The sequence below is a fragment of the Canis lupus genome, chromosome 8, assembly GCF_048164855.1.
Source record: "Canis lupus baileyi chromosome 8, mCanLup2.hap1, whole genome shotgun sequence".
In the NCBI taxonomy this organism is placed as follows: domain Eukaryota; kingdom Metazoa; phylum Chordata; class Mammalia; order Carnivora; family Canidae; genus Canis; species Canis lupus.
In genome coordinates this window covers 18,351,980-18,378,867 of record NC_132845.1, presented here as the reverse complement: position 1 = coordinate 18,378,867, position 26,888 = coordinate 18,351,980, and the positions used below count along the sequence as shown (strand labels likewise).

The following is a 26,888-nucleotide window of genomic DNA, read 5'->3' as shown; positions in this document are numbered from 1 at the left end:
AGCTGTATATCAGCCAGTCAAGGCCTTTCTCATCATATTTTCAAACCTGCTCTTCATGATGTGACCACCCTTTCCTTCAAATTTGATTTTGTCTCTGATCTCAAGAGGGTAATGCTCAGGCCTGAGCTTTTACTTTTTTCTCTTTCTAAAATCTGCGTAGGGATTTGGAGCAAGCCAGGAAGGAGGCAGCATGGCTAAGAGAGAAACAGTGGAAGCAGCAATAGCAGACAGAGGCTTGAGAAAGAAGCCTCAAGGAAAGCAAGAGCCAACTAAGCAAGAAACTGGAGAGAGAAGCAGACAGTGATCTGAGGGTACAGACAAGGATATGGGAGCACAAGCTCAATCAATGCAAGCCTAGCAGGAAACACAATTCCTGGTGGCCACTGCCCTGGCACATCAGGAGGGAATGGATGAAAGTTAAAGCAAAATGGGAAAGAGAAGCATTACTGCCATTCCTTGCATTTGATCCACTAAAATTATTGTTTCCTGGCTTTTCAAGAGGTCTTTGAATCAAGCTCCACATGAGACCCTGGAGAGTCCAGGATGACCTTGGCCCTTCCAAGGCTATATCAATAACCTCTCCAAGTCACCATGCTGGTGGGATTCTAGAATGCTTTCATAGACCCCAAATTAAACAGGGTTTCATGGATTATCAAGTAGATAATCCAACCAGGTTTTGTTGTGTTTGTCTGTTTGTTTAGAGAGAGAAAGTAGGAGTGGGGAGTATTCAGGGGTGGAGGGCAATCAGAGAGGGAAAGAGAATCTTAAGCGGGCTCTAAGTCCATGGGGGACTTGGAGCCCAACTCAGCAGTTGATCTCACAACCCCGAGATCATGGCCTGCCAAAATCAAGAGTGGGACACTGAACTGACTGAGCCACCCAGACACCCCAAAAAGGTGTCTTTAATATAAGCAGCAACAGGGCGCTTTACCAAGATCACTGTCAATTGTCAGAAACCCTACTACCACCAAAGACACTGACATGGATCTGTGTTGACTTAAAACTATCAGATATGCCCAGGCTTAGAAATACAGAGAACGAATACCTTCTAAACTTGCTGCATAGCTTGCCTAAGTCATTGCATGGCACCAGGGGAATCCTCTCCCTTCCCATTTAGAAGTGTTGGTATCAGATTTTTAAAAAAATTATTATAAGTATTTATTTTATTTTATTTTTTTTGTATATTTTTATTGGAGTTCAATTTGCCAACATATAGTATAACCCCCAGTGCTCATCCTGTCAAGTGCCCCCCTCAGTGCCCATCACCCAGTCACCCCATCCCCCCGCCCACCTCCCTTTCCACTACCCCTTGTTAGTTTCCCAGAGTTAGGAGTCTCTCATGTTTTGTCACCCTCTCTGATATTTTCCATTCATTTTCCCTCCTTTCCCCTTGATCAGCTTATAAGTTCCCATTATTTCTATGATACAGGTGACCATGCTATCCCAAGTGGGACTGAAGATAAGTTCACATGAACTAATGGCTCCCTCCCAACCTGCAGGTGGGGTTGGAACATAGTATTGCACTTGTCCCCATGCCTGGCTCAGCACCCTAGCAAAGTGCTCATGGTGTGTGCATATTGGGAAGGTTGGAAACTTCCTCTGACTGCCCAGGTCAAACCCAGAAGATATTCTCTGCTTCAGATATTATCCTCTGGCAATCTCCTAAGAAAGAACAGCTTTATCGTAAAATAGAGACAATTTACAAAGCTCTTAAATATAAAATGTGACTCTTGAAAAAAACGTGGATTTTCAAAAGTTTACTTTTTCCTTTCCACACAACCCTTTGCCTTAGGATCCCAAAGGATTTGTTCAATGAAGGATTTAGGAAGAAATCTGAGATGAGTGCAGAAATAAATCATCTCAGAAATTTGATTGAGATTACTAGAGAGGATAAAACTCCCTGGATTCCACAGAACCTGGACACACTTGTCACTGAAGCAACCGCAGGTCTGCCTGTTTCTGCAATACTTGTTGGTCAGGGTCTGAAGAGCCTGAGCTCACTGTTTCACTAGGATTAAATTTTCTCTCACAAAACTAAAGAATGTGGACACATGATCCATCCTATTTTTGATGTGTTTTTAAACACATTGTGATGTGTTTTTAAACGTTTGATGCAACTTTTAAAAAGTTGCACTCAGGAATATGTTAGACATAAAAAGTGCCTATTAGAGGATATATCAGTGCCTTACATACATAGATAGGTTAATTGCCAGTTTTATTAGTTTGAAGGGAAACAACTTTTTATAATATACAGCGGCAAACTTTAGCCTACAGGCCACATCTGTCTTGCTGCCTGTTTGTTTATTTATTTTTAAAGATTTTATTTATTTATTCATGAGAGACACATAGAGAGGGAGAGAGGCAGAGACACAGGCAGAGGGAGAAGCAGGCTCCATGCAGGGAGCCCAATGTGGGACTTGATCCTGGGACTCCAGGGTCACACCCTGGGCCAAAGGCGGTGCTAAACTGCTGAGCCACCTAGGCTGCCCACTGCCTGTTTTTTTGAATAAAGTTTTATTGGAACATCACCATACTTACTCAGTTACATACTAGCTGCAGCTGCTTTACTGCCACAACAGCAGAGTTGAGTAGTCACAACAAATATTGTATGACTCACAAAACCTAGAATATTTCCTTTTGGGTCCTTTACAGAACAAGTTTGCCAACTGCTTGTTTAGGAAAATAGGCCAAATTTGCAATATAAGTAAAAAAATTACCTTGGAAAAAACCTATCAAGAATGCTTCTGAAATCACAAAAGAAGAAAAGAATATACATAACCATATATACATGTGTATTTCAAGTCAGTTCTTCCCTAATTCATTTATAAATTTAATGTGTTCTGACATTAAAACAAAATAAAAGAAAAAAAAGGAGGTGTTTTGGTGCAGATAGGTAGGCTACCATCTTTATACAAATTTAAATGGAAATGCTCACAATGCTTTAAAAAATTGTCAGGGTAAATCAGAAGAAGAATAAAGAAGAACCAGATCTACTTCATATGAAAACCTCCTCTAGAGCTGCAGTAATTCCACCAGTGTAGCACCAGCTCCTAACGAGGCACACAAAGCTGCAGAACAGTTTTCCTAGTCCAGAGATAGAAACAAATACTTTCAGGAACTATTTATCTTAAAGGCTTTCAAGTCTGTGGGAAATAATGAACTGTCCAATAAATTGTCAAGGCAACTTACTAGCCACTTACAGAAAACAGAGAGATTAGATCTCATATGTATTATAGCGAGGTAAATTCCAGATGTACTATAGATTTAAACATGAAGATTGAAACCATAAAATCTGGAAATCTGAAATCTTTTTTTAAAAAAAATCTTGTTTAGGTGTGTTGGGTGGAGGTAGGGTGCGGAAAAAAAATTAAAAAATAAAAAATCTTGAAATGTGGAGTTCTTTCTAAGCATGACATAAAACCAAGAAGACACAAAACATATACAAAGTACACAAAACTGAAATAAATCCATTATGCCAAGATAAGTCAAAAGACAAACAGCACTCTGAAAATGTTTTCAACTTGTATTTTTCTGTGATATATAAGAGAGAAAATTCAGTGTCCCCTTCCCTGATATATGTGGACTAAAAAAGACCCCAATCTCTCTCTGTTCCTGTTGTCTGTTTGAAAATATGAAATGCAAAGACTATCAGTGACTATATTTTTGATAAAGTGAAGAGACTATCTTGAGGCAAAAGAATCACTTCATTTGTAAATAAAGACAGTTTTGCTTCCTTTTAAAAAATCTTTATGCCATTGTTCTCCTTGCCTTATTGTACTGATGAGGACTTCTAATATTACCTGAGGATCTCTTATGTTAGGTTTAATCAAAGTGGTGAGAGAAAAATCCATTTTTTCTCCTGATAGACGGAAAATATTCAATAGTTCACTGTGGTGTAGAATATTCATTTCAGGTTTTCATAGATACCATTTATCCATCTTAGAAAGTGTTCTTTTCCAATTTGCCTACGGGTTTTCATGCTTTCTCAGTTATGTGCCAACTTAGTAAAATATTTTTTCTCCATCTGTTTTCTTCCCTATTCTCTTAATTTTGTGAATTGCATCTGTTGATTTTTGGATGAAAAATCAATCTTGTTTTCTTGGGAACACTCCACTTGGTCATGATTCCCTCAATTTATATTGCTGTTTTTAAACTGCAAATGTTTTGTTAAGGATTTTCGTATGTATGTGCTTCAGAGGCTTGAAGTCTAATTTTATTTCCTTGTAATGTTCTTGTCATAATTAGGGGTCAGGTTTATGCTGGCCCCATAAAATGGCTTATGAAATGTTTGCAGCATTTTTCTGAAAAAGATAGCATACAATTAATTTTATTTTTCCTTCAAAATTTTATAATGTTCACCAATAAATCTATCTGTTCACTGAGCTGAGTTCACTTTGTCAAACTTTTTCCTGACAAAGTATTTATTTATTTATTTTTTTTTCTGACAAAGTATTTAATTCTGAAATTAATTTTAGTTAATATACAGCTATTCAAATGCTTTTTCTTTTTGCATCAATTTTGTTAAGCTAGAGTTTTCAAGGAATCTGTCTATTTATCTAGGTTACCAACTGTATTGCCATAAAGATGTTCATGAAGTTTCTCTATTAGGTTCACAGTGATGCAGGATATCTCATGATATGTTCACTTTTATTCCTAATATTGGTGATTTGTGTTTTCTCCACTTTTTATTGACCATTCTAAGCTCTAAATTATAATTCTTAACTATTTGAGTTTATGTTTTCAAATAAGAAAATTTCAGGTTCTTTTAAATTGTCTTCTGTCTCCATATTTTCTGTTTTATAATTTTCTTCCTCCTATATGCATTGTATTTAATTTCATCTTATTCCTTAGGACATAAGTTGATCAGTGATTTTAATCCTTTTATATTTCATGAAGTCTTAAAGTTACAAATTTCTCTGTAATAACTGATTGAATTATATTCCTCAAATATTGATATACTTTATTTTAAAAGTATTTTCTAATTTACCCTTGTGATTTTACTTTTACCTCTAAAGTTATATAGGCTTCCTTACTTAATTTCCAAATATTTGGTATTTCATAGATTTTTTAAAAGATTTTATTTATTTCTTTGAGAGTGAGCACGAGCAGGGTGAGGGGAAGAGAGAGAAGCAGATTCCCCACTAAGCTGAGAGCCCAATGAGGGGCTCAATCCCGGGACTCTGGGATCATGACCTGAGCTGAAGGCAGATGCTTAACCAACAAAGCCACTGAGGTGCATCATTTCATGGATTTTTGAAGTTAATTTTTAATCTAATTTTCTTATGTCAGGGAATTTCTTATGAAGTTAATTTTTAATCTAATTTTCTTATGTATACTGTATGATTTTAATCCTTTAAAAGTTATTGAGAGTTTTCATATTCCAAAATATGATTTATCATCATGAAACGTATGTTTATTCTTCAGTTTGACCAATGCAATGCTAACCAAGGTCATTAAACACAAAAGCCAATATATTTGGAGCAAATATCATAATGCCTATTTCTTGCTTGCTTGACATTCACAGGGCATGAAGTTGTTTGCTGTGAAGGAAGTACTGGGGAATGGATGTAAGAGGGAAAGTATTAGTTTCTATTGCCATGTTTATAAACTCTGTTTCTTACTCCAAAGCTCCTGTCCAAGACATTCTAATCCAGGCTTTTAAAGCAGCAGAATGACTGCTATATTCCACTTTCCAGGATAAGGGTCAAAGCATGCCAAGATATAGTATTTTTGTGTGATCACAAATATAGTATATTTGTGATTTTGCTGAATACTTCCAAAAGACACGGTATTCTTTTGCACACACATGCTGCATCTTATATTTATTTCTCTCATTTTGTGAGAATTGGGAAAGGGAGAAGGGAGACTTAGAAGTTTCTTTTACTTTCTGTCCATTAGTCTCCAAGCACTGCCTAGCAAGGAGTGAAGAACTGAGGAACAGACATGGATTTCATAATGATAAATCATATTTTGGAACAAAAATAGGCCCTAAGGACAAAAGTCGCAAAGCAACTCCTGAAAAACATCATCTAGCTACATCTTTTAGGTAACTGCTTTTTCGTGGACACTTGGTGGCAGTACTTTGATGATACTGTTGTGGTTCCTGGAAAATGATAGGGGAGTTGGATACAGGGCAGTGGTCCCAGCTGTGCTTATGGGAAGGAGGTGACTGGTGGCAAGAGCTGGGTCTTCCTTCAACTAAGACTGGCAAACATTTATCACCTTTGTTTCCAGCTGTAGGCCTGTCAAGTCATTTCCTGTAAAACAGGAAAAGATCTTTCTCTGTCCTTGATACTACTACACTAAACCTATTTTTCAAAATGGTTGAATTCAACTTCTGGAATGACACTGAGTTTCACAGACCCACTCCCCAGCAAAACAATCATGCTGGCACAAATGGTTTAAAAAGCAGCTATTGAAAGTCTCTGGAAACTGCCCTAGGGACATAGAGCAAATAATTATTTGAGAATTTTTACTAAGTTTGGAAAGAACAGTGAGGGTCCATAGCACATGAGCCACTACTCACACTCTCTCCACACCCCTCCCAGCTCAGCAGGATAGAATCTCCACTTTCAGTAGATATGGCCAAGAAAGCAAGGATCTCTCTACCCTCAGCTTCCAGTCAAGGGACAACAGAGCACACTGGGAGGGGCTGAATACCAGCATTTTCATCACCTGCAGCTCTAAATTGCAAAGGCTAATTTCCTGGTGAGTGCAGTCAAAAAGTGAGGGGCTCCCTTCCTCTCCCTGTTCCCCATTCATTGGGTGGAAGACCTATGGCAAGTGAAGCAGGCAGAGAATACTGGAGTCCTGATCACACCCGCATAGCTTACTCATAGGGCAGAGGTTCCACTTCAGGAGAGCAATGTGAGAAAACAGGAAGCCCAGCATGCTGCTTTAAAGTAAAGGTGTTACTCAGAAGGAAGTGGGCCACTTCTCCCCACTACAGCTCAGAGATTTTGCCTAGAGGGAGGGAAGTCATAATAAAAAAGACTGTGAAGCTCTCCCCTAGAGGAATTGACTTTATTTGGAACCAACTGTAGGGGAATCTAAGCCTAAGGACAAAACCAATGGTAATCTGGGTGGTAATCAATTAAGAAATTATATACTTCTCTTAATTAAAAGCAACAAGCTTAGTTAAAAGAAACATAGGCCAGTTAGTTCATCAGAGAGAACCAGAAAAAGAAAAAGAGTTAAGAGCCCTCCTGCACTCAGAACCCCAAAAACTGGCCTCAAAAATCGTTCTTACCTAAATTTAATTGAATCAGACTGGAGCAATTATTCCCCCAGGACACTGTCAAAAAACTATAGAACAATCAGCTGGAAGGGTGCCCCAGGTAGCGGTATTTTTAAACAACCCACGCTCCTGCTCAGCGACCATAACGTTCAGCTAGTTCTAGGAAACACTAGACAAAACCAGAACAGCTGCCTCCCAGTGTCTCCCAAAGCAAAAGCCTGTATGACTCTTCTCAGTACAGTTAAAATATGCTGACTTCTAACTACATCCCTTGGACACATATGCTAGAATGGTGATGTGTAAGTTTGAGTTCACAGTTCTTAGCCTGAACCCACACAGCATAAGGAAAATTCTCATGTTTTCCTACCTGGAAGAGTTTCTATCAGATTTCTATATCAGGTTAGAAGTTCTCATTTTTCTTTTAACATATGTGAGAATTAATTCAGACTACAAGTTCTCTCCCAGTAGCATCATTTTGGCTAAATCATCTTACAGATATTGTCCTCTGACCTAACATAACAGCCAAGTATTTACCCTCATAATGGGTGAATATCAGGAAAGGGGTGGTATCCTTCTTGTTTTCTAGATTAAACCAAGCTTCCTCTTGCAAGCATCCTTCTTGTTCTAATGAGAGAAATTCCTTTCAAAAGGAAAATACAGACAATATAACAAATTGTTATTATAAAATCTTATTCATGAAAGAATGAGGATGTTTAGCAGTTAAACTTTTATTAGCCTAACTCCTTAGTTTTAGATCCATGTGGACAGGCTTACATCTAACAAAAATAAAATTCTGAGTGTGCCTCTGGGGTCTGCATTTAGAAATAAAGCAATAGAATACACTTGAAAACAGAATCAAATGTATTTGGGAATGTAGTCTATGTTAATCCTCCTTCATTCTGGTTCCCCAATGTTAAAAACTTAGACTTCTATCACCAAGCAAAATTTAATGTTTTTGAATTTCATATAAAAGAACTTAATGTACTCTTTTCTGACTTCTTTGCTCAACATTATGTTTGTGACAGTTATTCTTTTTAAAATTTTTTAAAGATTTTATTTATTCATGAGAGACACAGAGAAAGAGAGGCAGAGACATAGACAGAGGGAGAAACAGGCTCCATGCAGGAAGCCTGATGTGGGACTCGATCCCAGGACCCCGGGATACTGCCCCGAGCCAAAGGCAGATGCTCAACCTCTGGGCCACCGGGGCGTCCCTTGTTTTTTTAAGAGAGAGAGAGAGAGTATAGCAGGGCAGGGTAGGGGAGACAGAGAGAGAATCTCAAGCAGGCCCCATGCCCAGTGTGGAACCCAATGCGGGCCTTGATCTCACGTCCCTGAAATCACAACCTGAGTCTAAATCAAAAGTCAGACGCTTAGCTGACTGAGCCACCTAGGTGCCCCTGTGACCAGTTATCCTTATTGTGTGCAGCAGGAGTTTATTTATTCTTTTAAAGCACTACAAAATGTTTCTCAGCCTTGGCACTCTTGATTTGGGGCTGGATAACTTTTTTTTTTTTTTTGGATAACTTTTTATTGTGAGAGCTGCCTTGTGATTATAGGATGTTTAGCAGTAACCCTGGCCTGTAATTATCTGATGCCAGTTGCACCTGTTCTGCTAACCAATCCAGCTGCAACATTCAATTATGACTCCAGACTTTGCCAAAGATCACCACTGGGGCAAAATCATCACCACTGGGTACTACTGAGCTGGCATAAATAAAACCATCTCTATTCAATCACATCTTGGTCTCATAATAGGTATTCCAAGGTCTAAGCAGCCATAAGGGCTGGATGAAAGCATAGAAGGAGGGGCCACTTGACAAAAGGAAGAGGTCTTCTTTGTTTCAAATTATGTTTAATTTACTGAGTCTTGATGGAGAAGATAATGGTAACACGAGCCAACTCACTAACTCATGCCATAAATCCTCCCGGTCTCTGTTTTTTTGTTGATTTATCAATGGGTAAAAATGTTACCCAATTTTATCAAATTTTAAAATATTTTGATGTGAAGTATTTTTAATACTTTGACATTCAAAATGTCTAGTTCAAAATATTGCCACATGTCAAAGGTTCTTGTAATTCTCCTTTTTACCTTCTTAGGATAATATTAAGTAATTGAACTCCGAATGAAATCCAAAACTTCCATTTCACTGGAACTATATAACAAATCTAAGGAAGGCCTCTAAACTTACTGCCTCTGGTACAACATATTTATCTCATAAAGATAAGATTAATCTTTGGATTAATGACTCATTGATTACAAAGATATGATGATGATGATGACAATGAGAAGGATGACAAGAATGTCACACCAAATAGGTTAGTAATACAAGCTCACATACATGAAGTCATTTATCAGCATTATGGGATGGATTTTCCATAGTTTATCTCCTGAGATCAAAAAGCCAGGAGGCTATGCATCAAACTCAATCATAGTCCTTACTAACACCAAAGCAGGCGCCTCTAAACACGATTGCATCTAGCCCTTCAATAAATATATAGAGACCATTTCCTGCACAGTATAGGCGGGATCAAGGAGTTTGTACTTAGCAAAACAGCCTTGGTGTCTATGTTCAAGCAGTTTTTCATCTAGAAATAAAACATAACCAAATTGTCATACCAACAAATGAGGCTTTGAACTTCTGACAAGCACTGTAGAATAATATTGCAGGGCACCAAAAGTACATGTGGAAAGGAGCCCTGATATAGATTAATCAGTCAGTGATCCTTCCCCAAGGAAAGGAGAAAATACAGACAATATTACAAACTGTTAATATAAAATCTTAACAGATAATAGAATCTCTAGAGTCTACAGAGCACAGAATTTGTAAGAGCGCAACTAGGAGAGATATGAGAGAAGTGAGTTTCAGGCAGAAGACTGTGCCTATTTGCTTACTAGGGAAGAGACTTCTGTATTTGGTACCTGAAAAACGACCCATGTGGTGAAGGAGAGATAGTCCTCACACATTGAGGTGGGCAGGCAGGAACCAGACTGGAGGATCTCCCAGGCCTGCTATGGAGACTGAACCCCATCCTAACTGCAATCAGAAGCTTTTAAGATTTTGTGTGGAAAAGAGACATGACTTAATTGGTAGTTTTTAAAAACTGCTGCGATGACTGAATGGAGAATGAATTGGATATAGCCCAGTGAGGATTCCTGGCTGTATCAGCAGCCCTGACAATAAATTATTCCACAGCTTCCTGAAATGACCAGCTTATTTGTACAAAGATTTAAAACGCTGAAGGCTATCTACGTGCTTGCTCCTGACAAACAAACTTTTTCCTTCCCAATTGTATATACTTCCAGTCATTGTTATTTCTTGTTTTTTTTTTTTTTTAATTTTTAACTATACAGTTCAGTAGCTTATACACATTCTCATGTAACAGATCTCCAGAACTTTTAAATCTGGCAACATTGAAACTATATCCATTAAAAAACTTCTATTTCCTCCTCCCCCAAACCTCTGGGAACCATTCTGTTTTCTCTTCCTATAAATTCGATGAGTCATTATGTTTTTAAACAAGGTTTATTATTGAAGTATAATTGATAGTATGTTTTCTTTTCTCCCAAAATCAAACATTTCAATTTTTATTTATTTATTTTTAAAGATTTTATTTATTTATTCATGAGAAACACAGAGAGAGAGGCAGAGACACATCCTGCAGCGAGCCCGATGAGGGACTCGATCCCGGGACCCTGGGATCACAACCTGAACCAAGGCAGATGCTCAATCACTGAGCCACCCAGGTGCCCCTTGAAATTTTATTTTTGTTAGCTTGGAGCTTTTTCATTCAAGAGACCTTTGTTCTATACCTTTTCTGCCCCTCCTCCTAAAACAAACTGAACTTTTTCCACCCTCCCTTTCCTCATCCATGCACTTCTCTTACATACGCCCATATACAGACTTAGACACAACATGCTGCTTTGTCACTATCTCACTGGGGAAACTCCAAGGAGTCAGACAGAAAGCTGGCACAACGGAAGCCATCTGTTTGTTGCTGCTACCCGGGAGCTGCACCTAAACTCTGCCCTTGTTATCAACTTCTCACAGACTTTCCTGTCCACTGTAATCCCTTAAACACTTTGAACTAGATAGTCATATGTTTCAAATAAACTCATATAAAGGTTTTGAGCCAGAAAAACCATCTCTGAGGTCATTCAAGTTCACTTACACAGTCCTTCCTACAATTGTAACCAAGGTTGAAACTGAAAGCAATGAAGAGCTATTTTCAGAACAGGTTCAATTCTAGGAAATCACTTGCTTTTCCATTAGGGAATAATACGCACATGATTTTTAAATCTCCTCTGTAGGATCTTACAGGCCTTCTATGGATAGAGTCCACTATTCTAGCTGCAATCAGAAGCTTTTAAGATTTTGTGCAGAAAAGTGACGTGACTTAATTGGTCTTAGTAGACTGCATAAAAGTGTTCAAGGACAACTGAACTACTGTCCCCAAGGGGCCTTTGCAGACTCTCTCTAGGCACTTCCTTCCACTGGGATCCCCCATTGCATTTCATGATTTAGAAAAATGTGATGGAATGGGTGGCTACTACTTGTTACAAAATGTCACCAAAGCTCCAGAGCCCTCAAAATGTCTCTTCAGTTTCAGCTCCAGGTCTCTGTCTACCTGTAGAATATCGTGCCCCAGTGTTCCCAAAGCAAGGGTGTCTGCGCACCATTTGTGAAACTCACAATTTACATATGGCCTCCTTCTCTCTCTCAGCAGACTAACTACTGGGATAATAGAATCAGCGTGTAAAACAAAGGTTATTATTGTAACATCTTCTTGACATAGAGGAAAATGTGTACATTTATAAAAATACTTAGGGGGGCGCCGAGGTGGCTCAGTTGGTTGGGTGTCTGCCTACAGCTCAGGACATGATCTCTGGGTCCTGGGATCAGCCCAGTGTTGTGCTCCCTGCTCAGCAGGGTGTCTATTTCTCCCTCTCCCTCTGCCATTCCCCTTGTTTGTGCTCTCCTTCTGTCAAATAAATAAATCTTAAAGAAATAAAAAATAAAAATACTTTGAAGTGCTTCCTGTAACACAGGAGGAGACTACCAAGTTGTAAGTCTCAGCAGAAAGCTAAATAGTGAAAAATGACTGCTAACTTGCTTTACCAGCCTATTTTATTTCCTCCTTAAGCAGGTCGTTGGTAGAGAAAAGAAAACAGAAAAGGTGGAGGAGAGAGAGAGAGAGAGGGCCCACCAGAGTCAAAGGGTTTGGGCTTTGGAGGACTGGAAGGCTTGTCTTTCTCCACAAAACTGATAGGCAAAGATAGCTGAGACAGTATCCTGGGAGTTTGTGAAACCAGTGGGGCTTGGAGCCTGGTGCTTTAAAAGTTAGCTAACTCAGCACCAGGTGAGTCTGGGGCGGGGGTGGGGGTACTGAAAGCCAGGTCCCACCCAGGGACACAATCCCTGGGCAAAGGGAAAACAGATCTGTTCTGATTTCAGAGAGTGCTGGGGGACTTCTCCAAGAAAACAGGAAACTGGCAGATGACATTTTCCTCCCCCTCCCCACAGCATAAACAGAGAGCCAGGTGCCGGAGGTGGGGCTGTGGTGGCAACTGTAGTCTAGGCCCAGGGCTCAGGGCCAATTTTGTTAGAGCTGAGGGCTGCCCCCCTCTCCCCACCTAACCACCAGCCCCACCCCCGGCCCCTCCCTGGCCACTGGGTGCTCAGCTGCTCTCACATGTAGCACCCAAGTACTAAGCCCCACACCCAGCCATGCACCCCCATCCACTGTTGTGGGCCATGCCCGGATGCTAGATTCACAGCCACAGCCTTGCAAGGCTGCCACACCACACCCAGCCTGGGGGCCCAGCCATCGTGTGCTGTGCCCAGCCAGGCCCCAGGACCCTGGCATGCAGCCCCCACCCCAGGCAGCACTTCAGGGGATCCAGCACAGGACTAGAGGCCTAATACAAATTTTCCTAACACCACTGTCCCAAAATATATAAAGAACATATACAACTCAATACCCCAAAAATAAATAATACAATTAAAAAATACTCCAATTTAAAAAGACATGAACAGACAATTCTCCAAAAAAGACATCAAGATGGTCAACAGACACATGAAAAGGTGGTCATCATCACTGACCATCAGGAAAATGAAAATCAAAACTATAATGAGAGGGGCACCTGGGTGGCTCAGTCAGTTAGGTATCCAATTCGATTCTAGCTTAGGTCATGATCTCGGGATCCTGGAATGAACCCCATGTCAGACTCCATGCTCAGGGGGGAGTCTGCTTGAGGATTCTCTTGATCCTTCTCTTTTTGCCCCTCCCCCAACTCACACACGCTCTCTCAAATAAATGAATATATTTTAAAAAGCATTAAAAAATACTACATGAGCTACATACCGTCAGACCATCCAAATCTCAAGTTTATTTGGGTGGCTACAGGACAAAACAGAGTTTCACGAGCAGGTGGCCTAATCCCCATATTATCAAACTCTATTACACTGATGACTCTCCCTCCACCAGATCCACTGTGCTTTGAGGCATTCTCTGAGACCTCTTGAATTTCACTTATAGTACCCTGGTAGGAATGAGCCCCGGGGGCTCAGAGTGGCCCCATAACACACATCCTTGGTTTTGTTTACTTACTTTCCTTTATTCACCTAGCTGAACGTGAGTGAGGCCTTGCAGATTGCAGAAATAATGCTTTCTGAAACCAGGTGTCGGCTCAAGACGTTTACGTATAAGTTCTTTTCTTTTTTTTTTTTTTTTTTTAAGTAGTGTTGAACTCAGGACCCTGAGATCAAGACCTGAGCTGAGATCCAGTCGGATGCCTAACCACTGGAGCCACCGAGGCACCCCAAGTATAAATTCTAACCTAGCACTGGCTCATCAATAAGCTCTGTTGCCTCAGAGGTGACTTTTTGGAAGTCTATCTCAAAAACTAACTGAAAAATATTTTTATATATAACCGAACAGAGCCATGAGCCATCACATATGGCAAGGGCATCAGACAATACAGAATTAGTCCAAGGGAAGTCAGTAAACAAAGTATAAAACCATCAACAATCTCTTGAGGGGATGATGGAATCCACAGTTACAACATTATATTATTTGTAATGTCTTGTTTTCAAAACAAGTTAGGAGGCATGCAAAGAAACAGAAAAGTTGGCCTAATCATAGGAAAATAAGTTAATAGAAACAATCTCTTGGGCCATGAGCAGAAAATATCTCATTTAACAGGCAAATATATCAAAGCATCTATTATGAGTATGCTTAAAGAACTAAAGGTAACTATGGTTTAAGAATCAAAGAGGGTTAAAATGATTCATGACATAGAAAATATCAATAACAAGAAGTTACTGAAAGAACAAAACAAATTCCACAGTGGACTAGTAGAACTGGAATACAGTATAGTGGCTCAAAAACAGATTTTAACTGGCAAAGGGAAGATCTGTGAACTGAAGATAAATCAACAGAGAGAATCCATTTTGAAGAATAGAAAAGAAGACAAAATTAGGAGTCATAGAGCGCAGAGACTGTGAGGCACCATCAGGTGTGCCAATATAGGCAGGGTGGACATCTCATCAGTAGATGAAAGGCAGAAAATGTTAGAAAAAAATACATGTAAAAATAATAATGCAAAACATGCATGATTTATGAGAAACATCAATCAAGAAGTTCTATGAATTCCAAGATATAAAAGTATAACAGAATGCACACCTACATACATCATAGTCCTAAAAGAGGACCCAGTTTGGGGAAATACCCAAACTGCCTACATTTTGACCTCAGTCTGTACTTTTTAACCGATTAAGTCAAGACCCTATGTGGTGTCCTCCTTGAAATAAGTCCCTTTCTGTTTCACCACTGCTGACCTCTCTGCCTTTGGGTTTTGTCAATGACAAGTGGCTAGACCCAGTCTGCTTGGGACCCCTGAAGCCAGGTACCTTGTGCCCTTGGACTCTACTAACAGTCCACTTGTGCACAGACAAGCTGGGGACAAAATAAAGAAGGCTAGTTAGGGCGATATTTACTAAGGTCTAACTGCAGAGTGACTGGGATCCACAAACTGCCCTCTATACCTTCTCAGGCTCTGGTGGCTTTGTTCCCACACGCCTTGTCAAAATATTTAACACACCATGAAGTTCTTTTACTATCACAGTTTCCTCCTCCATTTCATTTCTCAACTTCCTCAATTTGTTTTCAGTTTCTGGGGGCGGAGAAAACAGAAAACGAGTGAGTTGAGAGGCTGCAGGAAGCTCATTCTTGAACAGAGCAGCAGGTCTGCAACTATGGAGCAGGTATGTTCAGTTCTAAACTTTCTTTTGCATGCACTTTAGGTTCGGGCTTTAAGCCCTAATTTCTGAGATAAAAAGGGGAACTGAGAATAGGAATGCAATAGATAAATCTAAATAGGGAAGATATAAAACCTTGTATTTGTGATTTCCACTTAATGTTGTTTACATATTCTTGCTCTAAAATCTACATATTCTAAAAATCTATGTTTTAAAAAAATATGAATTATAGAGGAAGCTTAAGACTACAATGAAATCCTACCTTCTATTCATTTAGATGCACCCTGTGGTGATATTTTGTGATATTTGCATTCTCTTTCTAAACAGATATAGAAGTTTTTCTGTTTACATTCTTATTCTGATTATTATTTGGTGGAATAAGTAACAGAGGCCATGACTCTTCACCACTAAATACTCTAGCACATTTATCTAATACTAAATACTCTAGATGTCCTTCTACTTTCTTTGGACCCACTTCCTTCCCCCACGGCTGCTCCTTTCTCTCCCCTGGCTACTGTTTCCAACACTCTCCTAAGTCTGTGTTCTGTAAGGACATTCCTGGCCATCCTACTAGTATTTGCAGTGAATCCTCTGAGTATTTAACATAGCGAACCTCTTCCTTCTTCTGGAGGCTCACTCTGTCTGCATCGCCTCTGAAACCCCTTGCTCTCCCAGGACTATCATCCCGGAAAGATCTGCCAGGCTTTCTTCTTTTGTATGCTTAAGCTGAATTAAATCATTTCAACACATAATTCAATTAACCCTTATCACTCACATATATCTCTTTTCTCAGGATTATTTCAGTTTAACAAATCTACTATGTGCCCAGTATGGGGACCGAACAGAGAACAGAACAGACAGGACACCTTTCTCTTCAAGCTTAGACCTTAGTGAAGATAATTATAATGGTGATAAACAGTAGAGTATAATCCTTGTACCGTCTGTTTTCTCCCTAGTTTGAGATGGTTATTGGGAAATACTGTTAACTCTTCCCTTGTTCCATTCTAATCTATCTCCCCTTTCTCTTATACTAATAGGACTCCTGCTTACTTGCCACACACACAGTTTCCCAGAATAATGATGGCAATTCCAGCCTCTCTTGTGGTTGTGTACAGGAATATGAATAATCTATGAAGCAATCTGGTTTATGTAGATAAGATGAATTAGTAAAGGAGAGGCCTATCTTCCCTTTGTCTGTTCTATGCTTAGAATACAAGTATGAAGGGCCCCTGGGTGGCTCAGTGGTTGAGCATCTGCCTGTGGCTCAGGTTGTGACCCCAGGGTCCTGGGATTGAGTCCCATATCGGACCCCCAGCGTGAAGCCCGCTTCTCCCTCTGCCTGCGTCTCTGCCTCTCTCTGTGTATCTCTCATGAATAAATACATAAAATCTTTTTAAAAAATACAAATATGGCAGCATACCATCTCACACCATGGACCACCCCTTAAGATGACTGAGCATATGATAAAAAGGTTCTGAAGCCCCAATCCTTATGAAACAAAAGCACACACCATCTCTAGATTCCTAGCCCCAAAATTTATGAGAGAGAAATCAATGTACATTGTTTAGGAGACTTTTTTTCTAATTGTCACAGCTAATCCTAATCCTAACCGATACAGTTATTTTAGAAGACTTTGAGGGCAGAGGCCACAGCTTATTTATCTTTTTATCCAAGCACACAAGTACAATTTGTAGCACGTAATGGATATTCAACCAATGTTTCTAAGTGGGAAAAAAAAAAGCCACAGTAATGGGACTGGATATCAAGGAATAAAAATATGAAAAGATATCTTTCATAAACCTGAGGTGAACTGGAGCCCCTAGTGAAGTACTAGCTGTGTGAGGAGAGAGCCAGGTCTGGAAACTGCTGAGTGGTTTGTAGGATGACAACCTGACTCTACAGAAATAAGAGGAGCCCATTGGGTCATGATAATACATTAGAGAGAGTGTTTTGGGGATAGGAGAATGAATAGAAATCCCCTAGAAGTTACTGATCATCATACTGAAGTATGTGTAACCAGTGTTTTTGAGGAAAATTATCTTGCTGGTAATTGAGTGCAAAATATAGAACAGTAAAACAGACTTTCCAGGTTTCCAAACGTGGGTCTACAATCTATTCAGTATGTGCCGTGGAAAAATACCTTACCTAGACTTTCTGAGCCCCACTGATCTCATTTGCAAAGTAAGTATAATAAGCCTACTTTGCCGGTTCTTGTAAATATCAATGAGAGCAAAACATTGCAGGCTGGTGATACCCGGTATTTCATCCCTAGCTTCATCAGAGATTTGGAGAATAATGAAGGGAGCACTCTGCAATGGCCACTCTGCATTTTGTGCCGTGGAAAAGTACAGAAGTACTAATGTATGCATCCTCTGGTTAACTCTGAGGCAAGAGAATGACTTTGTGATCTTATTTTACTGTGAGACTCTTCTGGGTTTGCAAGTTTCCGCTGCATCTGAGGAGATATCCTGTATAATAAATGCTCCTCTCAGAGCTTATATATATAAATATAAATATATTCCAGAGAAAACTAAATTTCTGACAATTTGTTCCTTAAAGTAGGCAGAATTTTATTTATTATTTTTTGAGAGAGAGGAGAGAGAGAGAGTGAGCACAAATGGAAGAGGGGCAGGAGAGGGAGGGAGAGAATCTTAAACAGGCTCCATGCCCAGTGCAGAGCATGGGGCTCGATCCCACGACCCTGAAATCATGACCTGAGCCAAAACCAAGAGTCAGACGCTTTACCAACTGAGCTACCCAGGTCTCCAGTAGGTGGAATTTTAATAGGAATAAATATAATCTCATTTACTCTGCCTCAGTTGTTCACCTCTTATCTAATTTTATTAAAATGTTTTATTTTCGATATAATCTTCTTTACCCTGCCTCAATTGTTCACTTCTTATCTATTTTTATTTTTATTGATACGACATTGTATAAGTTTTAAGGAATAAAATGAGTTGCTTTGATATATTTATATATTGCAATGTGATTAGTACCTTAGCCTTAGCTAACAAGCTAACATGTTATTTAATTATCATATTTATGTATATGTGTATGTAAGTGCTGGCAACAGTTAAGATCTAGTCTCTTAGCAGGGTAGCCCAGGTGGCTCAGTGGTTTAGCTCCGCCTTCAGCCCAGGGCCTGATCCTAGAGACTCATGATGGAGTCCCACGTCGGGCTCCCTGCATGGAGTCTGCTTCTCCCTCTGCCTGTGTCTCTGCCTCTTTCTCTCTCTCTCTCTCTCTCATGAATAAATAAATAAAATCTTAAAAAAAAAAAAAAGATCTAGTCTCTTAGAAGCTTTTAAGTTTAAAATCTGGTATTGTCTATAATCACTATCCTGAGGATCTCCAGGCCTTATTCACTTACTACTTGCGAGCTTATACCCTTATAAACCACAAACCTTCAATTCTTCCAACTCCTAACCCCCATTCTACTATTTTTATAAGTTCAATTTCTTTTTAGATTTCACAAATAAGTGATAGTATATAGTATTTGACTTATGTCACTTAGCATAATGCCCTCAAGGTCCATAGATGTTGTCACAAATAGCAGCATTTCCTTATTTCTCATGCCTGAACAATATTCCACTGTATATACGTACACAAGTTCTTTATCCATTCATCTATCACTTAGGTTGCTTCCATATCTTGGCTAATGTCAGTTATGTTGCAATAACATCAAAGGGTAGATATCTCCTGGAGATCCTGATTTCAATTCTTCTGGATAAATAGACCCAAGTGGGATTGTTGGATTATATGGTAGTTCTATTTTTGATTTTATAGAAACTCCATACTGTTTTCCACAGTGGCTGAACTAATTTAAAATGTACCTTCCTACCATCCATGTACAAGGGTTCTCTTATCTCCATATCCTTGCTAATTATCTGTCTTCTTAATAATAGCCATCCTAACAGGTGTGAGGTGATATCTCATTGTGGTATGTATGTATTTATTTATTTATTTATTTATTTATTTATTTATTTTAAAAATTCTATTTATTTATTCATGAAAGACACACAGAAAGGCAGAGACGCAGGCAGACGGAGAAGCAGGCTCCAGGCAGGGAGCCCGATGTGGGACTCGATCCTGAGACCACGGATCATGCCCTGAGCCAGGGGCAGGCGCTCAACCTCTGAGCCACCCAGGTGTCCCTCCTTGTGGTTTTAAGATATCCCTGGTTTCCCTGATGATTAGGGATGTTAAGTATCTTTTCATATATTGTTGGCCATCTAGATGTCTTCTTAGAAAAATATCTGTTTGGTTCTACTGATTTTGTAATCAATTGTTTTTTGGTTTTTGGGTTTTTTTGTTATTGACTTGTATGGCTGTCTATTGTGTTCTTAATATGCTTTGTTGAGAAAGATATCAAAGATATTCAAAGATATCGGAGCATGTTAACTGAAGGAAGATAGTTAAAATTTTTAACTGCAGTGATTGGAAGGAAAACACTAATTTAGTAGGTGGAGATGGGATTGATGGAAAGTTTCAAATTGTTTCATTTTAGAATTGTACTTTCTGATTTTTGAATCTCATTGATCCCCTAAATTTCTTGCCTCATTCAGGGCTGAGGATTCTGATGGTGACCTCTACGGATGCCTCCAACAGTGGAACGGTTCCTTGTCTAGACAATGTGGTGATACACCTGTCTACTGTGAGAAAATAGTGACTCTGCAGAGTGAAATTCCCACAAAAATGGTCCTGGCACTACCACATCTGGACAGTGAGGCAATCATCACAGCAGAGTCCTCCCAATATGAGGAATTACAGCAGCAGTACATGGTACTTGGTCTTTATACTTGATCCTTCATGTTACTCACTCTACCTTGAAGCTACCTGAGTGGCCATAGATTAGCTAGCATTCATGGTGGAAGGATTCTGATTCTTCTAAGAGAGTTATAAAGGACACTCTTACTCTATCTTATCTCCTTCTCCTCCAAACTCAGACACATTATCTGAAGCAAAGTCCGTACAGACACTCAGATGACCTCCTTGACTAAATGTTGGCAGTTTCCTTGTTGGTTGGAACATGCTTAGGTTATTTTGAGATTGCTGCTTTTTTTGGGCACTCCCTACCATTCACAACAACCCAAGTTTCTCTGAGAAGATTCCATTACCAGATCGTTCTTCATTTTTATTTTGCTTTTAGCTGTATTACTGTTAACATGCCTTGTAGATAGAATCACAGGATGCTACAACTGCAAGGAGCCATTGAGATTATATAATGGAAACTCAGCATGTCACCAGGAAGGCTCAGGGAGTTCAGAAACTTACCAATAGTCTCAATGAGGTATTTCTTTCTGAGATAGTAGTAATTCAAATTTAACAGTAATTCACATAATATAAATTTCATGTATTTAAAAAGTATAGTTGGCAAAAAATGTACAAATGTAAATGTATAATTTCTTTCACATGGGGAAGGTAGTCTAGGAAACCGTCCTGGAAGAGGAGTGTGACATAAATTTTGAAAGATTTGTCTGTACTATCCAGGGTGGGAGGTTACTGGAGAAGCCACAAGCAGAAAAAAAAAAAAAAAAAAAAAAAACTGCACATGAACAATATGAAAGCACCTGAGGTTGTTTTTATAAAATTGCACATTCTTCTGACTGGGGGAACCTGGCATGAGTGGTGTATGCAATACTGGCAGAGGAAGCTAGAGGCATACTGAGATGACCAGGATCTTGAAATATTCATTCGTAGGTGGGAGAAGGAACTAGGGAATGTTCATCAGTTTTTTTTTCAGAATATTTCAATGGAAGTTCAGGTTTGACCTGCTTGATATATCTTTCTCCTTTGTGATCCCCAGGACTTGCTGCAGATAAAGAATGAACTAGAAGAAAGCTGTATAAAGAAAGATAAGCTTCTCCGTGATGTACAACAAGCCTTAGCAGGTATGAGGAGGGCTCAGCACATGATGGGGTGGGAGGTTCCTGCCATGCCATCTGAATGCCCCACCAGGAAAATGTTCCTGAAGCAAGGAGTTTCCTCTCCTTCTGTGGAATGAAACACGCTAAATCTGAAAATACAAGGCAAGATGTGGTTGTTCATCGGCCAGGTGGTCAGGACCTTTCCTACCACGTTCTCATACCTGCCCTTGAGATGTGGCCATTAGTTAAATTCAGACATTTTCATTGCATCTTTCAAGACAGTTTGATGTCTGAGAAAATGGGGTGTTGTGGGACACGGGGCTGCAGCTTTTATGCTTAACCTTTGTTATCCTTCCTCTCTGAATGAAATCTTCCTGGAGCAGAAGAGCAGGCCAAAAGAGAGGCAGCTGAGAAGGAAAAGCAGCTTCTTGAGGAAAGGTGTAAACAGCTGCAGAAAAGGGTAGAGCTTCTAGAAAAATGTTTCAAGGAATCTATGATCCAAATGAAAGAGCAGATAAAGAGAGAAAGAGAAGTCCTTCTGAAAGAGCAGAATAAGAGGATTGAGAGGCTTGAGGTAAGCCTGGCCTGGGATTGGGCATGGACTACAGAACAAAGCCCTAGAACAGCAGGAAGGGCGCGTTGAAAGTTAGAGCAAAGTCAGAGAGCAGCACCACTGTTGTGTACTGGATTTCATTCACTACAAGCCCTGTTTTGTAATGACTTGCGTCGAAGCACTAGAGTTGTGTTCACATTGAGTTTCTGGAGGGTCCGGTAAGAACTTGGTAGTTCCAAGCATTTATAGAATATAAATAACCTTCCCAGAACTTATGCTGCTATTCTGAGGGATTCCTGGAGGATCTCACAGAGCAATATTGAATGGGAGGATCTCACAGAGCATCCGGGTTTAGCACGTGGATGTCCTAACTGGGTGTCTGTAATAGAAGTAGCAATTGGTTCACTTTCCCAAGATTACTGCCAGTTTTCAGGCAACCTACTCACCCAATGACCCTAAGATAATCCTTGCTGACCTAGAACTATCAGATATGTACATACTCAGAAACGAGGGAGACAGCTCCTACCCTGCAGCTATCTCCAAGTGAGGATGGCCTGCCCAAGTCAGCACATAGCAAAGGAGTTCTCTCTTCTCCCATCTACAAGTGTCTATATCAGAGTTCTAATACAGCTTAGAAGTTACCATTCTTTCTAAGATGTGGGTGAGCATTTGTACCATTCAGATCAAAGGCTCTCTCTCAAATAGCATAATTTTGGCTAAACAGAGTATCTTACAACAGTTGTCCTCATGCCTATTTAGCACCTCGCAAAACCCTAGTGATGGATGAATATAAGTAAGGTTGTTCTTTGCTTCTTCTCATTTCCCAACCCTAAAGCAGGAGATATTCTTGATATAAATGATCTAAGAAGAGAGAATACTTTAAAAAGGAAAATGCAACTAATTTTATAAATTGTTACTATAAAACCTTATTCCTGAAGGTTTGGGGTTTTTAAATATTTTCCTTTTATTAATATGTCACACAATTTTAGGCCCAAATGAAAAACATGGCTAATAATCAGAAAAGCGCTAAAAACTACCCCACTCTAATGGTAATGGCAGATGACAGTGAAGAAGATATTCCGCAGCCTTCATGTTGGTCTAAAATTTGTGAGCTGATACAAGAGTTGTGGTCACTAATTGTCAAGTTTTTCTCTTGTGGATAATTTCAGGTAATATTTACAAGTTTTCTTACCAGCTTTTTGAAATGGCTTATTTTTACATGTATGCACCCTTTCTGTTTTTTAGCAAAATTTTAATAGAAAAAAATATAAGTGCTTACTATAAGGCATCAGTGCCTGGCAAACAAAAGATATAGTAAATGTGACTGGAGAGTTAATTTAAATGGACATAAAAATAATGGATTTGAAGACAAAGAGAAGGTCAAATCTTTAATATCCTGGAAAAGAAACACATTAGAATACATTTATCAAAAAATGCTTCTGAAAGTTGCACATGAGTAATTACACACATGGATATCCATAATGTCTTCTTGAGTAGATGGGTCAGTTGCATATACAAATTAATTCTCTCTTAGTTCATGTATAAATTTTATGTGTTCTGAGTTAAAATTTCAGAAAGGCTAATTATAAAATTTAAATGGAGCTGATCAAAAATATTAAAAAGCCAAGACAATTCAGAAGAAGTACAATGAAATTTTTAGAAATGAAATCATTAGAACAGTGTGTCAACTGAGCATAAAGACATAACAACAGAACACACTGTGTAATCTAAAAGGGGAACCCCATCACATGTAGGAATTAACTATATTAAATTGTATAATATCTACTACAAATTGTATCTAGTATTTATTAAGTTTTAATAAATGTCCATTCTGGCCCGAAGGTTTAATTTTAAGGCATACATGCACTGTCTCTCATACATACACAGTCAGAAAAATTATATATTTATAAGATATCCATTGATTATAATTTTAAAGATTGGAACTACTTATACATCCATCTATATGGGAGTGGTAATATAAGTTCTAGCACACTTGCACAAGGGAATATTATATAGCCAGAAGATTGAGAAACAGAGCACTATTTGTAATGACACAGAACAATTTACTAGATATATTGAACTGTGGAAAAAGTGTGGAGCAAACCAATAGAAATACTGCACTATTTATGCAAAAAATTGGAACTCACATATACTTGTATGTATACACTTAAAAAAATCTCTGGAGTAACATGAGGAACTAGTAATGTTGGTTCCTTCTACAGGAAGCTAGGTTTCTGAGATTAGGGATGAGAGGAGTACTAATTTTATTTTGTATAAACTTTTGTTTCTGGAAATCGTACAAGGAGTATGCAATTCTTGTTCAGAGGATAAAAAAAAACAAACATGATGATTGTAGTTATGGTGGTGGTGATGATGATGATGGTAATAAGGAATTTTGCATCCTTAGAAAACCATCAGTGAGTTCAGAAGAGACTCTGCTGGAAAATGAGGTCCAATACTGGAAAAAACAAAACATGTATCTTAATCTTGTTTGTATTACAGAGTTGATTTCTACTTCCTTAAATTCTTTGAAAAACAAGGTATAAAGCATGATTCTGAAATTTCAGCTGGCCCTTCACTTTCCAGTTGCAAATTACAGTTTTAGGTGTTAGTCATATAGGTGTCTGGAGTGTATTTTTGCTGTTTTTGAACTTCCCTTTCAGCTAATGTTTGTTTCTGTTATAATGAACTACTTCTAGTTGCACAAACTTGACATGTTACCCCTTTATTCTAGATACCTGTGCACAGTATTTGGACTTCTTCAAGCAACCTCTCTTACAGACCCTCACTTTTATTTTGCAGACTGGTTTCTCCTTGAAATCTTAGAGTTCCCAAATCCCCCAAACTGGGCAGGGTGCCCCTTCTTTGTGCTTTCATTGTACCTATAGCATGATTTTGAAAATGTGAATTATCCAATTACTCTGTCTTGCTGATGATGCCTTGCCACCAGAGACTAGTTTATCTTTATCATTGTCTTCTTAGCTTCTATTTCCATGTCCAGCACTTGATTAGTACCTGGAAAATGTTAGTTGAATAAAGTTCCCCACTTTCTATATCCTCATGATGACAGATGCTTCAGAGGACTCTTAAAGGGTGTAGTTTTTGACATGGAGAACAAAGGCAAAAGGAAATGTAGATAAAATTAAACCTCCTTATAACTTGTAGCCCACTGACAAACGCTTGAGACAGGTAGAGTAGGACAGTCCTCCAGGAACTCCCAACTGTCTTAATGTAATGCTTTGCTGGTGGCAAAATGCAATCTTAGCTTGACAATAGCCAGGCCTCCAGAATCCTGTGATGTTAGGAGTTAGTTAGACAGTGAAGTAGTTAGGGCCAAGGGCCCCAACAAGAAAAGATGGAGTCAGGACAGCTAAAATAAAGCAGCACTAACCTCCTGTTTTGCAGCTTAGACAGGACCATGCTAGCATTCTGTTTTGAAGCCTTTCAGAAATGACTTCTGCAAAACGTCCTAAGATAAAACAAGTCACCACAAGCATTCATCACCATCCTAGGCAAGAGGTACTTAAGACCTAAGCCCCCAGATGTCAGCCAACAAAAGACCATCAGCACATGGACATTAACCTGATAAGTAGACAGATACACAACCAAAGCCCTGATTGTCCCAACTTAGCACACCCCCATTGTTTAAGATAGTTCTGCTAAAGAGCTCATAAAATCCCCTAAACTTAGAAACCCCACGGGCAACCCCCTCAGGTCCTCTTCCTCTTTGAGAGCTTTGTGCTATTGCTCAATAAATTTTGCTTTGTTGGCCATCACTCTTTGGTCTACTTCTTCATTCTTCTAAGTGGAGTGACCCAGACCACAGGCACTAGAGTAACAGAAATCCTGCAACAGTTAAGTCTTCTTTAACATATGAAAATCCTTTTGGAAACTTCCTTTGTCCTTACCCCTCCCAACTTAAAAGTATACAACCAATCACCACTCCTCACATTCCCAGTACAGTTCTTTCTGCCCATTGGTCTTGTCCCCATGCTTTAATAAAACCACCTTTTTTGCACCAAAAATGTCTCAAGAATTCTTTCTTGACTGTTCGTTCCTGAACCCCACGTCAAATCACATCAGTTTTAAGATCCTACTATAAAATGGGTGGAATGGGTCAGCTACTGCTAGAAAGCAGGGCTGTGAGGACATGCATACTAACTGAGACCTGCCATAATGTTCTTCCCGAGAGAAGGGCTGATTCACCATGTATTCAGTTCGAGTTCCTATGACAACCACTCACCAGTGATACCACTCACTTTTGATTCACAGGTCAGTTATGAGGTTTATATTTTAAAAGAAAATATGAAAAGATGCTCAACATCACTCATCATCAGGGAAATGCAAATCAAAACTACAGTGAGATATCACCTCACACTTGTCTGTCATAACGGCTAAAAGTTACAACACAGGAAACAACAGATGTTGGCGAGGATGTAGGGAAAAAGGAGCCCTTGTCCACTGTTAGTAGGAATGCAAATTGAAGCAGCCACTATGGAAAATAGTATGGAGGTCCACAAAAAATTAAAAATAGAACTACCATATGATCCAGTAACCACACTACTGGGTATTTATCCCCAAAATATGAAAACACTAATTCAAAGGGATACATGTACCTCTGTTTATTGCAGCATTTTCTGCAACAGCCAAACTATGGAAACAGCCCATGTGTCCATCGATAGATGAATGAATAATGAAGATGTGTGTGTGTATGTGTGTGTATAGTGGGATATTATTCATCCATAAAAAAGAACAAAATCTTGCCATTTACAATAGCAGAGATGGAGTTAGAGAGTATAATGCTAAGCAAAATAAGTCAGAGAAAGACAAATACTATTTGTTCTCACTCATATGATCTCACTCATTTATGGAATTTAAGAAATAAAACAAACAAGCAAAGGAGAAAAAAAGAGAGATAAACCAAGACTCAAACTCTTAACTATAGAGAAAAAACTGATAGTACCTGGAGG

General features: G+C 39.1%; 1 protein-coding gene across 1 annotated transcript; it reads left to right on the top strand.

Moving 5' to 3' along the window:
* Nucleotides 1–15,470: 15,470 nt before the first annotated feature.
* LOC140637917 (uncharacterized) lies at nt 15,471–25,694 on the top strand. Its single transcript, XM_072834396.1, has 7 exons — nt 15,471–15,504; nt 17,771–17,859; nt 20,064–20,280; nt 21,305–21,389; nt 21,749–21,939; nt 22,908–23,087; nt 24,653–25,694. The coding sequence occupies exons 2-6, from the start codon at nt 17,813–17,815 to the stop codon at nt 23,079–23,081; spliced, it is 714 nt and encodes a 237-aa protein (XP_072690497.1). The 5' UTR covers nt 15,471–15,504; nt 17,771–17,812; the 3' UTR covers nt 23,082–23,087; nt 24,653–25,694.
* Nucleotides 25,695–26,888: the final 1,194 nt, after the last annotated feature.

Bases quoted from the DNA above. Each gene is read 5' to 3' on its own strand.
- LOC140637917 (XM_072834396.1), top strand. From the start codon at position 17,813: ATGGCCACTCTGCATTTTGTGCCGTGGAAAAGTACAGAAGTACTAAT. The intron at 17,860-20,063 runs GTATGCATCCTC...TGCCTCATTCAG, and splicing joins AAAAGTACAGAAGTACTAAT to GGCTGAGGATTCTGATGGTG. The intron at 21,940-22,907 runs GTAAGCCTGGCC...ACACAATTTTAG, and splicing joins AGAGGATTGAGAGGCTTGAG to GCCCAAATGAAAAACATGGC.